This window comes from Paramacrobiotus metropolitanus, unplaced genomic scaffold (genome assembly GCF_019649055.1).
Source record: "Paramacrobiotus metropolitanus isolate TYO unplaced genomic scaffold, Prichtersi_v1.0 Parri_scaffold0000013, whole genome shotgun sequence".
Lineage (NCBI taxonomy): Eukaryota > Metazoa > Tardigrada > Eutardigrada > Parachela > Macrobiotidae > Paramacrobiotus > Paramacrobiotus metropolitanus.
Genome location: NW_026570233.1, coordinates 1,489,056 through 1,503,761, shown reverse-complemented (window position 1 = coordinate 1,503,761; position 14,706 = coordinate 1,489,056). Strand labels below are relative to the sequence as shown.

The 14,706-nt window shown below is 43.5% G+C and overlaps 2 protein-coding genes across 3 annotated transcripts; one reads left to right on the top strand and one right to left on the bottom strand.

Annotated features, from left to right (window-relative positions):
- Positions 1-7,625: 7,625 nt before the first annotated feature.
- On the bottom strand, positions 7,626-11,466 carry LOC129584304 (serine/threonine-protein kinase PknB-like). 2 transcript variants are annotated; one of them, XM_055476447.1, is made up of 4 exons: positions 11,301-11,466; positions 10,005-10,336; positions 8,653-9,676; positions 7,626-8,518 (listed from the first exon to the last, which is right to left on the bottom strand). In XM_055476447.1, the coding sequence occupies exons 2-4, from the start codon at positions 10,300-10,302 to the stop codon at positions 7,717-7,719; spliced, it is 2,124 nt and encodes a 707-aa protein (XP_055332422.1). In that variant the 5' UTR covers positions 10,303-10,336; positions 11,301-11,466; the 3' UTR covers positions 7,626-7,716. The 2 variants fall into 2 exon arrangements, with proteins under 2 accessions (XP_055332422.1, XP_055332421.1); XM_055476446.1 differs by lacking the exon at positions 11,301-11,466 and having other exon boundaries at positions 10,005-10,471.
- On the top strand, positions 10,787-14,574 carry LOC129584309 (sorbitol dehydrogenase-like). Its single transcript, XM_055476454.1, has 11 exons — positions 10,787-11,778; positions 11,893-11,926; positions 12,086-12,140; positions 12,288-12,322; positions 12,406-12,480; positions 12,628-12,787; positions 12,881-12,999; positions 13,303-13,368; positions 13,432-13,607; positions 14,045-14,166; positions 14,255-14,574. The coding sequence occupies exons 1-11, from the start codon at positions 11,716-11,718 to the stop codon at positions 14,409-14,411; spliced, it is 1,062 nt and encodes a 353-aa protein (XP_055332429.1). The 5' UTR covers positions 10,787-11,715; the 3' UTR covers positions 14,412-14,574.
- Positions 14,575-14,706: the final 132 nt, after the last annotated feature.

Sequence of the window (14,706 nt, the reverse complement as noted above, 5' to 3'; positions counted from 1 at the left end):
CTATAAGCTATAGCACTCCAGTTCGAAGCATTGTTCGACGCATCTTGATTGGGCTGAAATTAAAGAACAATTTTGTACACACCATGTCTGCCGTTAACTACAGCGTTAAAATCCTTAACATGTCAAGCGCGGCAACATTACCACCGAGCGATAACAGGACGACCACTACGAACACAGACAGCGGATCGGTATTCCTTTTCAGCACATCGGTCGCTTCAATAATTTTCAATTGTATCGTTGTGGTGCTTCTCCTGAAAACCAAAAGTCTCCGGGCTCCGATTACCATCTACATCTTTATTCTGCTTCTGAGCAATATTATTTTCCTGGTCATCTCCACCATACCGGTCTTGACCACCCCTCTAAACGGCTTCTGGCCTCTGCATAACTGGCTCTGTACATTGCTGATGTACAATCAGAACGTAATAGTACCGATAACCGTCCACTGCCACGTACTGATCACCGTTAATCGCGCTTGGGCTCTTTTCTGGCCGCTGTCGTACCGCCTGCATCATACGGCGAAACTAACATGGTGGGTGTGCACCATCATGATACTCTACATCCATACTGTCCAACTGCCAGGAGTGATTATGGACGACGTGTATTATCGGAAGCCGAACACGTGCTGGACCAATACGGATACACAACCGGCGTGGTACCTCTTTGCGTCGGTCTGGATTTTTGGCGTGCCGAAGTTATTGATTCAGGTGACCTATCCTGTGCTTTTATGGAAGCGGTTGAAGCACCGAAACCGTGCCATCGCGGGAAGGAATAATGGGATGGAAACAAGACACCGACATGCTTCACCTCGAGCGTTTGTTCTGCTGACACTGTACACCGTCAGCACGTCCGTATGTTGGATACCTAGTACGATCTACTTTTCCTTATTGAAAACTGTCGCTAATGGCGCTAGCCGCTTTGGCACCTTAAGAGCGGTGCAGTTTTATCTGTCACCGCTGCAGAGTCTGTGTGATCCAATACTGTTTCTGCTTAGCATAGGGAATTTGCGTGCCCTAATTGTTCGTTTTCTGAGAGGTCGTCAGCGCGAAGAAAATGCAGTAGACTTTACAAGACATTGAAAGCTATGATCTCGAACTATCGGGTAGTGCTTACAGAGATACAACCGGCAATTTTTTGTGATTTATGGTTTGTTAGTATTGCTTCTTTGCTGTTAGGGGAACGCCTTACGGTGTGCCTTTGAATGCTCTATCACAGATTATCTATTCACATATTCCAAAGGGTGCAATAAATTTATTAATGAAGTTTAGGGAAATGGTAAACCGAAAATACTTTACTCGATAACGGAATTATTCCTAATGCAGATCTACAAAAACGTAAACCGGTTAGAGCCTCACATCATGCCGACATGTAAACATGACAAAATAAATGTAATAGTGTTTACATCATGTAAACCGTTCAATGATAAGTACGGGTCTCTCTTATGGAAATAAATGGAAAAGCTCCCATAATTTTATTTTATTAAGTCACCGCACTGTAGCATAAGTAAATGTATATGGCGGACCAATTCTATGCAGTTTGCATCCAAACCTTTCATTCACCTTTGCCTGAAAAAATAAAACGTAATTTGACGGAAAAGTAAAACCTGCAGAACCCATACAAGGACGAACACAGCATTCATAAGACTGGACATAGTATTTTGCTTAGTTCACTCGCTCCCGAAGAACTATGTATTCGGTTGGCTAGATTTTGGTGTAAATGTGGTCTGTAGTTCCGCCAATGAAGTCGCTAATTAGTTCCCGACGCAAAAAGCTTTACAAAATACTGCAAGTTCTTCATGTTTGCAGTACCCGAAGACGGTTTAATCGTTATTGTTTTCCGCGTCGATGGGTAAGGAAATCGTTCAACACTTCTACACAAAGTACATGAAACAACAATATTTTGTTACAAGAATAATCCGTATTGCGTAAATGAATTATCGCATGATTTGGCATTTGCGTCAGGTATTGGTATTTAGTGCTTATTATATCTGTACATGAAAGGTTAATGGGTTACCTGCTACCGAGATGAAACTATTAAACTATTAAACTAATGGCGCACCTCTTCGTGCTTGCTATACTGCCACTTCCTACTGCAGTTGCACTCAACGGTCATGTTTGCTGTATTAATTAGGTCTCATTTGTTGCGAAGCGCGCCAGACCTTCCCTTGATGGTTTCGTATGGTGCCCGGTTTTCGGGAATGTTCAAATCTTCTTTATTGCTTTAAACACCATGCGTATCGTTAACTACTTTATTGGCTCACGCGCGAACAAACTGCCGGTAAGGACCAGCGGGACGACTACTCCCAACAGCATGGATCCGCCTTCTAATGGTCTGACATCGCTGTACGTCACAGAACCAGCGCAATGCGGGCTAAAGCGATACGTCATATTAAGTAACAAGTGCTGAATTTTTCTTCAATAGTTCCGGTTTCCCAGCAAGAATGGATTCGAAAGGTCTACTCGTGAAAGATAACAAGAGGCCGGATGTGAATCACGTGATCACACTTGTACCGTGGGAGCCTGGAAAACCGCTAGCAGTGGATGTGACGTGCGTCGACAGACTCGCAGCTTCGTACATTGACCGCACCGTATATTTTCACCGCTGCAGCGTTCGAAATTTATGGCCCATGGAGCGACGGGACTAAGCAGCTAGTGTAAAAGGTTAGAAACGGTATCGCCACTGCCACAGGCCAGAAAGGGGGGAGATATATCAGACAGCGGTTACCTATCCAAATGCAACGAGAAAACGCGATATGTGTTATGGGTACAATACCCGAGCCGGATAGCATTGAAGAAGTGTTTTTGTCATGAATCTCGTTTTTTTAGTACTCAGTTTGTACTTACATGACGATACTTGCTAAAGGCTTTACACACAGGGACTGTACTAGCTCAAATAGATATAACTGCACAAGCGCAGTTATTAAGTTAACTGTGGCAAGATAAGTTTGTACTGCGCTTGCAAAATTAAATTTGGAATCGACCGTTAAGCGAGGGTTTAACCAAGGCAGTGATCTACTGTTATCGCAATACGGAATGTTGCATAAGGATTTACCGCTGGACTGCGGAGCCGCTTTGGCTAAATGGTTGGTTAGCCAGATTCAGGTAGAAGCTTTGCGACTGTCCCGGCAGCGGAATACTTCTCTCGTAATATGCTGTACCTCGGAATGCGGAATAATGCGTTAACCAGTTAAGAACTGACCGAAAAAGAAACTTCGGGGCATACGTCTCGGACTCGGCTTAAAATTCGCCTTTTTCCATGTCACCGTTTTCGTTTCGGACATTTTTCCTTCGCTCACGGTATTTGCAACTAACGTTTCTGCAGTGCCTTCACCAAATTAATGTAGAATGAGTATCTCAGAAAATATGACCTTTTCGAACTGCAGCTTTGGGAGTTCGGTTAATCTGGCTATCGGTGGTTAAAACAAGTAAATGGATATTAATTAAGATAAATATCATATTATTAATATGGGTATCTATAATAAACATGATGCGCCAAAGGATCCCTACAATAACATCGAGTAAGAGATTTGTCCGTAACGGTTTCCTTCTTAGAATAAAAGCCTATTACACTGCTGTTTCGTACCTAAATTACAGACCATGGGCATATCGTATAATTTTATTTTCGGTTTCCTTTAATATGAAACAAGCCCCGGGACGTTCGCTTGATGGCTATGTTCTTATTTTATTCCGATTTATACTGTAATAGCATTTACAGCTTTTTCCTGCGTTTCCTGTACCTGTTCTCTGCGATCTGCGTTTTAGGTGTCCCGAAACGTATAATTCGGGTGGCATATCCGGTACTTTTATGGAAGCGTCTGCAACACCGGAGCCGTGGTATAGCCGGACGGTCGCGAACGGCAAGGAATAACGGGATGGAAACAAGACACCGCCAAGCTGCAGCCCGACCATTCGTCTTGCTGACACTATATACAGTCAGCATGTCTATACGTTGGTTACCTTGTATGTTGGTTGCCTAGTACAGCTTTATTGAAATTGGCGTTTTTAGTTTTAACCACCTGGTAACACTACGGCAAGTGCAGTTTTGTCTGTACCCGATGCAAACTCTGTGCGATCCATTGCTATTTTTCCTCAGCATGGAGAATTTGCGGACGTTTTATGTTCACTTTTTGAGAGGCCGCCAGCACGAACCAAATGTGGTACAGATTGACGTTATCAGACACTGAGGGCTGGGACACCGCACAGTTCCAGCACCTGGTTGCCGAGGTATGCCGACTCGATATGTATAACGAATTTGAGCATATTGTCATGCACCGTAGCACCGAAAGTCTGGTTGCTACGTGTTCGATGTTTCTGAAGTTGCCTCCAAAAGGCTTAATGTTAAGAAGCGAGTCTGAACTAAAACCACTTCCACGGCGAATTTTTTCAGTTTAAAATATATTAAGAAGTTTTAATTTTTGTACTAAATTTCGTTACTTTAGATTGCTACTAAATTGATCAAAATTGCTCCTGCTAAAGCGAAATAACCTTCCTGTGTATCTCTGAAAAGAGCGCCTTGTTCTTCAGATCTATTAATCCGGTGAAAGAGCGTGAAATCTAGTGCAGAAAGCTTCAAATGTTTTGCTTGCGCAGTCGTTCACGCTTTTATAACCTGTAGACTGATTGCTATTGTTGTTTCCCGCGACAATGAACACGAAGATTTTTTAGTGGAGAGCAATGATTTTCTAACTGGAATTCTTTTTTCTGCAAAGTATTTTTATCCACAACTTGTATGGTTGAAGGCACATCCTAATGACGTTAATCACGATCCGAAGAAATCATACTGGCTGGTCAAGGCTGGATTATATTTAAATTTATATTTACGCCTCACTACATTTGAAGGCCGGTTTTGTTTGAGAAAGGTAACTAACTGACCGTTATTTTTTGTTCTGCCAAGCGTTACCAATTCGATAATGCAAAAAGATGCCAAGATGATGATATTGATATTTTGTCTGAAGTGTCGTACAGTATCTCAGTCTAAGACAGTATAACCGAGTATAACGGTATATTTCGCCTCGCTTTGCTGCCGTACATGAATCCATCGCATGATTAGTACCTATTAAACTGCAAATCGCTGTTATTACTACTACGAATTACTACTACGAAATTACTACTACGAATCGCTGTTGCGTTACGGATGGGAGCTCCGGTCTGTAAGCAGCATAAATGCCGATGCGGTGAAATGGTTGATGTAAAAGGTCTGCACGGTTTGTCATGTTTGAAAAGCCAGGGGAGATTCAGGCGTCACGCAAGTCTGAACAGTCTAATTCAGCAAAAGAGTTCAGCCAAGCCCGGGTTCAGCAAAAGTTCCAACTATTCTAGAGCCACCTGGATTGTGCAGGTCAAATGGTAAGCGGCCGGACGGTTTATCACTTTTCCCCTGGAAGAACGGCATCCCTTTGATCTGGGGTGTAACTGTGTGCGACACGTTTGCTATGTCATACATCGCCGGCTCATCAGAAGTATCGGGATCGGCAGCAGAGGATGCAGAAGAACGAAAGTGGCGTAATTATGAAGAACTCACCGATCGTTATTTTTTCCAGCTTCTGGCCTTCGAAACTGCGGGAAGTTGCGGCGTCAGTACTCGTCAGTTCATCAATGAAGTTGGTCGACGCATAAAAGAACAAACAGGAGAGGCGCGCGCTACCGCGTTTTTGTGGCAGCGCATAAGTGTTGAAATTCAGCGTGGAAATGCCGCTTCTGTTCTTGGAACTGTTGGTTGTTCAAAAGAGCTAGAGGAATTGTTTTATTTGTTCTAGCTTTTGGTTACTTGAGTCTAAGTTTTTAAAGGGCATTTGCTTGTACAAGTTTGAAATAAAATGAACTGTGTCTGTAAACTGCAATGATGCGTTTCAACGTTCTGATACACCGCCACCTCGTACTACAGTTACACCCCACGGGCAAGTTTGGTAGGAGTGTTTGGTCTGATTTGTTATAAGATGCGCGAGACCTTTGCTGGATGTTTTCGTTTGGCATCCGACTCTTAACCATGCTCAAAGCTTCTTCAGTACGTTAACCATAATGCTTCCCGTTATCATTACCGTTTTATTGCTAAACGAGTCACGCGCGGATACACTGCCGCCGAGTATTAACACGACGGCGGCCTTCACTAACGCGGACGGTGGGCCGGTATTTCTTTTCAGCGTATCGGTAGCCTCCCTGATCCTCAATACTGCCGTTACGATAGTTCTTCTGAAAACTAAAAGTCTCCGAGCGCCGTTTAACATCTACATCATTGTTATGCGTTTAAGCAATATTATTTTCCTTTGCGCCACTAGCGCACCGGTCATCGTCCCCAAGAACTTCTGGCCTGCTGATGACCGGTACTGTACACTGTTGATGTACAGTCAAAACGTTTTGGTAGCGATAACGGTACATTTCCACGTACTAATCACCATTAACCGTGCGTGGGCTCTTTTCTGGCCGCTGTCGTATCGATTGCACCATATCGCAAAACTGACATGGTGGGTGTGTGCCAGCATTACGCTCTACCTCCATATTGTCCAATTACCGGGAGTGCTAATGGACGCCGTGTATTATCGGAAACCGAACTCGTGCTGGGCCAATACGGATGCGCAACGGGCGTGGTATCTGTTTTCCGCAATCTGGGTTTTTGGCGTGCCGAAGTTATTAATTCCTCTCACCTATCCGGTCCTTTTATGGAAGCGGTTGCAACACCGGAACCGTGGCATGGCGGGACGGTCGCGAGCGGTATGGGAGAGGGGGGCAGATTCTAGACAGCGACAAGCTGCTGCAGCTAGACCGTTTGTTTTGCTTACGCTGTACACAGTCAGCACGTCGATCTGCTGGATACCTAGTATGGTCTACTTCTCCTTATTGAAAACTGTCCCTAATGGAGCTAGCCGTTTTGCCATACTAGGAATAATGCAAACCTACCTGTACCCGATGCAAAGCCTCTGCGATCCCTTATTATTCATTCTCAGCATCGGGAATTTACGTGCGTTTTTTGTTTGCTTTGTAAGAGATGAACAGCGCGAAGCTAATGCGATCGACGTAATGAGATAGTGAAGGCTATACTGTCGAACGCTTGCAACCGAATGGAAATTAAATGGATGATGGTGAATGCCTAAAAATTAAAAAAGCACCTATCGTTCCACGGTTCCACCCAAGTCCGGCATCAAGTTGGGCGTGTCGTATATAGTCTCGCCGAACTGGGTCCGGCTTTATGCTGCAATATAAATCCTGTGCCACTGCGTTTTGTCGATTTTTGTTTAGGTTGTAAGCAATTTAATAATATTTAATGTAGTCGAAAATAGCAATTCGAAATCGATTTCCATTCATGGGTCGTTGAGTTCGCTCACTTAATACGCGTATGATAACTAGCCCGGCTAGTATCACGAACCTTTCGCGAACGGACTAACCACATAACGTATACGGTATAGGCATAATGTTAAAAAACGGTGAACCGGAAACAGCACAAAAAACTAACTCATACTGATTCTGGGTATTTGCTATCCTATCGAATTCCGTTTTTTGTGCTGTATTATTTTAATTTCCGATTGATTTCGATGAGAGCAAAGATCTACTCTCCAACTAAGATTCAAAGGCTCCGAACTGATGAAGACTTTTCAGTAAAACCGTCGCTGTCTATATTAACATACACTGCAACCACATTCCTGACATTTACATTACCAAATTTTCACAACCAAGTCTCGATACGCAAGGTAGCAGCTGCTGCTGCGGTGTACGGATGGAATCTTTTTCAGCAGAAGCGTCGCAGTCTAGGTATATTCACATACACTGCGGCCACATTCCTGTCCTCTCCCACCCTTTCACAACCAGGACCCGATACGCAATGTAGCTGCTGGTCTGTACTGATGGAATCTTTTTCTACAGAAACGTCGCAGTCTATACTCACATACATTGCAGCCATATTCCTGTCCTCTTCCAGCCGTTCACGAACATGCCCCGAAACGCAAGGCAGCAACTGCTGCCGCACTATAGAAGTACTGACGGAATCTTGTTCAGTAGAACCGTCGCTATCTATATTAACATACATTGCAGCCACATTCCAGCAATTTCCCAGCCTTTCACAAGCAGATCCGGATATCCAAGGCAGCAGTTGCTGATCGCTTGCCGATAGACTGACGACTGACCATCCTGCTTTATGTTTCATATCGTAGAACTCTATTGTAGCGGCGTACTCGTAAGCGGAATGCCGGCCACCGCAGATGTAAATGCGGTTCTTGATAACACGGGCGACATGGTCATATCTTGGCCGCTTCAGCGCCTCTAATTCTTCACGCGTAGCCGTTTCAATTTGCAAGCGAAAGCAGGTTGCTGTTGGGCGACCATGGTTGTCAGGTAGCAGCTGTGGCATGTTTCCACCCAAAACGTATATGCATCCATTTACCACCGTCGCAGCATAACTCCAGCGTCGGTTGATTGGCCATTTCCATACGAACGCCCAGTTATTGTTTACGGTATCGTACGAATATAACTCGTCATGTGTGGCATACAGTATCCGTTTACCGAATATTCCCACTATCTGAGCTGATGAAAACCTGAAAGTGAAGATTCATGCTAGGGTAGGTAGGGGTAGGGTTATGTGCTTTACAGGGCGTCCGCGCAACTGGACTGGTGCTAACTCACTGCTAAGCAATTAAACGAATGAACGCAATCTTTTGTGTACTCGTACCCTTTTCCGGGAGTTTCCAACGATACATCGCTACCAGTAGTGACGTCCTTTGCCACGAATCTTTCATGTCCTAAATCCCAGAAATAAAGCTTGTCTTCTATAGCGACAGCGCTTGTGCAAACTGGGCTATCAGGTAAAGGGCGCAAAACACGCCCCGTTTCTTCATCGACACGCTGGAAGTGCGATTCAGAATGAGAAGCCCAGTCAGGAATTATCCGGGTCGCGACTATTACTTCGGTTTCGGTGGCCGCTATGCAATATGAAGAATAATACCCCTTTAATAATTTGCTGTCCGTTGTCGATGATGGGCAAGGTAGAGTCCGAGTATGCAAGGACCCAGTCGAAGGATCGAATACAACAAGAGGTATCCCACATTCTTCTTGAATGCGACCGGTATAAAAAAATACTAGGCCCTGATACTTCCACAATTTACGCAACAGGGCTTCTGCCGATATTCTGTTCGTGCTACGGCGTTGCAAGCAGTGTCCGATAAGCCTTGCAAGGTCTTCCACTATGACGTCGCTCACAAACGGCGCGTATCCGTCCATAATCAGGTTGGCATACCGATGATTCGGTATATCATCTCCAACCTCTATTATTTTTCTCTCGTTCACCAATCTTCTTTGATCAAGGCGCTGGCAGCACTCAGCCATCTCCAGAATCATACAACCCAGACTCCAGATATCGGTCTTTCGCCCAGGATCCTCGGTTTTCATTTGAGCAAATTTTTTTAGCATTTCCGGAGACATGTAACGTATCGTACCGCGCAGCTGCGAGATATCTCCGGAACAAGTGACGCTCTCTTGCATTTGCACCAGATCGTCTAGGTCACCGATCAAAAGCCTTTCCCGGTTATTCGGGAAAATTCTCATCAGGATGTTTTCTGGCTTTAAATCGCCATGTATTATGTTATTCTGATGCAAGAAGTGCAGTCCTTTGGTTATGTTCTTGGCAAATCGAATAACTTTTTCGTCGCTTAGCACGTTTTTCTTCTTGGCCTCCCGTAAAAAGGAGGCAAGGTCGCCTGGAAAAATGTAAGCCTGTTAAGGAAAATGACAGGACCCGGCACACGGCACAAGCTTCTTATATATCCAGCAGATCTTTCGCTTTCGCACAATCCGAAACGCTTTATTGCAGCGTTCTTCTGTAAATCATTCTACAGCCGAATGAGTTGCATACATTGGCTTGAACACCGTATGTGCGCGCAACCGGATCGCTGCAAGAAAGTGCTTCGGAGTGTGCGAAAAAGTAAGAGTTTCCGTAAATGTTTACGAAATTTGTTCCGTATACCCTTAGCCTTAATACACGCTTAATAAATTAACGGTCAGTGTCACAAATCGCCGTTGGCTCACAGTCGTAGACATCCATTGCCAGCTCAACTGTGGCTCCGCCGGACGCTCTGGTTATGGTGACTTTGTGGTAAAGAACGAGATGTTTGTGCAGTAGTCCACGTAGCTTTCGCAATCTGCTCACGACTTTCTTCCAGCTTTCTTCGCTCGTCATTACTCCGGAATTAGCGGCGATACGTATAACTTTGACAGCTATCGCATCTGCTCCGGTGAAGCCCGCCCGCTTTACAACTCTGGCTTTGTGGATAACACCAAATGCTCCCTTGCCAATAAATTCCGCTTGTGAGTAGCTGTACCGCATTTTACTGCCAATGACTTCGACAGCGGCGTTCTTTCTGAAAACATTATTCCCCATAACTGTCGTCCAGAACAGCTTGCGGCTTGAGAAATTTTAATTTCCGCGTCTAGATTTCAGTGCACTTTCTTTAACGTGCGTCTCCGATATAGTAACTATTTCTATAGTAAATTTTGGAAATGCTACGCTGTAACGCTGTTAAATGGTTTTCAGCTGCCAGGGATGTTTGGAACAGAATCGAAAGAGTGTTATCAATGTTCAAATAGTGCTATCGCTAGAAAATAATCATTCTGGGTCACTTAAATATATGTACTTGGCCAGTTGGCTACTTTGCATTTCATATCTTATCGGATAAACAGGAAATGCGCGCATATGGGTTTACCCGATAAAAAAGTCCCATGGACTGCATGCATGCAAATTGCACGAGCACAAGCGCATTTGAATTTCAACTGGAACCAGAAACACCCGCGCACTCGTGAGATTTCGGCAGCTGTTCTCCCAACCTTACCATGAGCATGGCATGACTGCGCACATTTATTTACAGTACCTTCCATCCTTCTCCAGTTTATACAACTACAGTAGGAATTCGTTTCCATTTTACGCAACATGCTATTTTGAGACGTTTTATGAGCAGTTTAAGTTGGAGATGTTATAGCAGCCTCGTTTAGTACGCTTTCTCTCAGAGGATAGCCAAAACGTCCCCGGGACATTTTCCGACAGCGTTTACAAACGCCCTAACATAGGAGCGTTTGCTTGCTCATGGGGACTTTATCATTAGGAAAGAGCGGCATATAACGAGCAACGGTACCGGCTAATACTGCTCGAGAATACCGCCGGAAATACATACGTTGCTATAATTATGTACTGAAGCGCTCGATCGTATTGGAAGATGCGTGACAACCAAGAGCCCGTTACAGGCAGATATAATTCGAAGACTAAATTATAGAACACAGCAGTGGAACCAGCAATATGTTAAATTTACGACATTTTGGCACAATTAATACCTGGCACAATGGAAACCGGTGTCTTCCACGAACTTCGAGTGTTGAACAGACGCAGTTTAAAATTATTACGCTTAATAGCAGGTGTAAGTGTAACTGTGCAAGATATACTTTTCCATGCACTTGCACAGTATGTGCAGTGCGCACAGATGACTAAGCAGGCAGTAGAACTTTCGGTTGCAGTTTTATTTATTAGCGTCGCTCCGAGCCAAAAATTACTGGCGCGCCACAATCGTTCATCTGATTGCAGCGATAGAAGTACAACTGTGTTATCGCTTTAGTGCAATTATTTCGGTAGTTCGGCGGTGAAAATCAAAATTAAATTTACCGTCCTGTGCCTGGTATTGAATCATTTGATCAATTTTTTAGTTAGTTTATTTGAATTGTTTGTATTACTGTGCTAATCATTCTACCTACAATGCCTTCTTCACCTGATACCAATCTGTCGGCAGTGCTGCAGTCTGTCAAAAATTTGCGTTTGGTAAGTATCCGATGCAATATACTCTAAATCTCATTAGGAAAATATATCGGGTATAAAAAAGCTCATCAGGAAATATAAAGGGTAATTCTTCTCAGCAGCGTTGTACGTTTCTAGGAGGAGATGCCGATCCCCCAACCAGGCCCCCATCGTAAGCTTCCATAAAAAAATTCCTTAAAATAACAATGTTGGAATATCTACGATATGTCAGTAAAGAGAATGGCTTTTGATTTATTTAAACATCAAAAGGATTACGTGTGAAAGACAAAATTGACCCCGGCTGAATTCTTACTGTTTACTTGCATTTCAGAAGTGCAGATTGCTATACAAAAAGTCGGAATCTGTGGCTCTGATGTCCACTTTTGGTACGTCGTATAATACTCGCCACGTAAAAATTCGTTCATATGCTGATTGTCTACCGCTATTAGTAGTACTTTAACAGCTGGTAAAATAATTTGGCAAGCGATTTCCAAAACTGTATGCGGTTACTTTATGATTCAGTTTTTTTCTAGGCAACGCGGATACATCGGGGATTACGTAGTCAAAGGTCCGTGTGCAAAGATTTCTGAATGACAAAGAAACCGTTTCCATTTATTCAACATGTCGGTTTTATTTGCTCCCCCTTTTCAGCCCCTCTGGTCTTGGGACACGAAACCAGCGGTATTATTTCCGCTGTCGGCGAAGGTGTTACCCATTTGAAAAAAGGTAAACGCAATCACTCCATTCTTTCGCTCTGTGCTGCAATTTTGTGAAAGTATTTATGATCCAAGTAATAATGGTTGCTTAAATAATCAGATGCACTAGTAACGACTAACGAGTATTTGTTTAATATGTTCTACTTACATGATACAGGTGACCGTGTGGCTATCGAGCCTGGTGTACCCTGCCGGCGGTGTGACTACAACAAAGAAGGCCGCTACAATTTATGCTCGCATGTCACCTTCTGCGCCACACCGCCCTGGCACGGCACTCTCGCACGCTATTACGTTCATGACGCGGATTTCTGCTACAAGTACGTCCATCTAAAATCTCGTATTTTTTTCCCAGTTAATAGTCTCCAACAAGGAAATTCCAGTTCCAACAAATTACAGTGTCTTTGCTGTAGACTTCCCGATCATGTTTCTTTGGAAGAGGGCGCATTGTGTGAACCGCTAAGCGTCGCTGTTCACGCTTGCCGACGAGCAGGAATTGTAATCGGCTACAATGTACTTGTTTGCGGTGCAGGTAATTAATGCCATAATTTATCAGTAAAGCTTCCAGCATCTCTACGATCTACAAATGTTTTTATCACGTGATAGAGCCACCGATATGCATAGCTCCTGTAAATAATAACCATAGTTGTGGGGCATATGTATTTTCGAGCTAATGCTAATTTTTGCTTTATATAAGATTACAAAACTCGAACACGTCCTTAGTTGTATTCTAAACTATCAGTTTGCCAATAAATTTTGTTTCTTATACTGTAATATGGTCTGTGAATGCACTTATATCTATACGCAAGTAAATAATAACAGACTGATTTTTCAGGTCCCATTGGCCTTGTAAACATGCTGTCCGCCCGCGCAATGGGTGCTTCAAAAGTCGTCATTACCGGTACGAGTACATAAAAAAATGTTTTTGTCCATTAACCACACCAGTAACGCATTTCTTTTCCAGATGTATCGGAAGAGCGCCTTAAATTTGCTAAAGAACTGGGCGCTGACCACACAATCAACGTAACCGGCAAAGATCCCAAAGCTGTAGCAGCACTGGTCGCCGAATGTCTTGGTCGTCAGCCGGACTGCGCTATTGAGTGCAGCGGCGCCGAAACCAGTCAAGCGCTTGCCATTTATGTAAGGAGAAATACCGTTTTATAATTTCTTCAGTTACAGCTAAACAAAGTTTGTGTTAGCTCACAGGTATATTATCGGAATTTCCAAAAAAATTCGAAATGCAGTAAAAACATAACATGCGCATTCATATTTGTACAAGCACAATTATTCTTTTTTGAATCTGAAAGATTTCTGCTAAGAAACCAAATTCAGACAAATGAGATATTCACAGTTTTTCAGATTAAAAAAGTCTTACGGGTAAAATTATATCACGTGTACAGGTATAGACCAGATTTAATTTCTACTGGATGACTGACCTTGATAGAAGTTCTTTTAGTGCCAGTAGTTGTTATCAACCTTCCGCTTTTAGCGTTTTTCCTTGCATTTAATTGATGTGTTTTGAAATATTTTATGACTGACTTATCCTTCCAGCCAACTCATAAATTTTCTAACTGCAGTCCACTAAGTCCGGCGGCTGTGTTGTGCTTGTCGGTATGGGCACCCTGGAGAACAAGCTGCCGATAATGGATGCGCTATGTCGCGAAGTTGACATTCGCGGGTCTTTCCGCTATCTCAACTGGTAACCGTTAATATAATGAAGCTGTTATAATTACCGTTTAGCGGCTAGTAAGTTAATTAACCGGGTTGTTATTGTTGTTGTTTTGCAGCTACCCTACAGCACTGGAAATGGTGGCCTCCGGCCGTGTTAACGTCAAGCCCTTGATAACACACCGCTACGCACTGGAGCAGGCGTTGGAAGCCTTTGAGACGGCCCGCATCGGCGCCGGCATCAAGGTCATGATTGATTGCAGTCGCCAGCAATAAATATCCAGTTATTCTCCGCTTTATTAGAAATTAATTGTGTTCTCGGGTGTTTATTGTTTTGCGCCTACACTACTGCGGTGGAAAGGAAAATGTTGCAGGTTTTGTTTTTGAATCGATACAATGTGTGCAATAAAAGTACTACGAAATACTTAAAAATTTAAAAGGAAAAGCAGTAATATGTACCTGTGTTACGTCAAAAAGAAAAACTTTGGATAACATTTTTGAGCTACTGGGGTAAAGATGATGGTGCATAACTGACAATGTTTTATGCTTTACTAGCTTCGTAACTGAACGT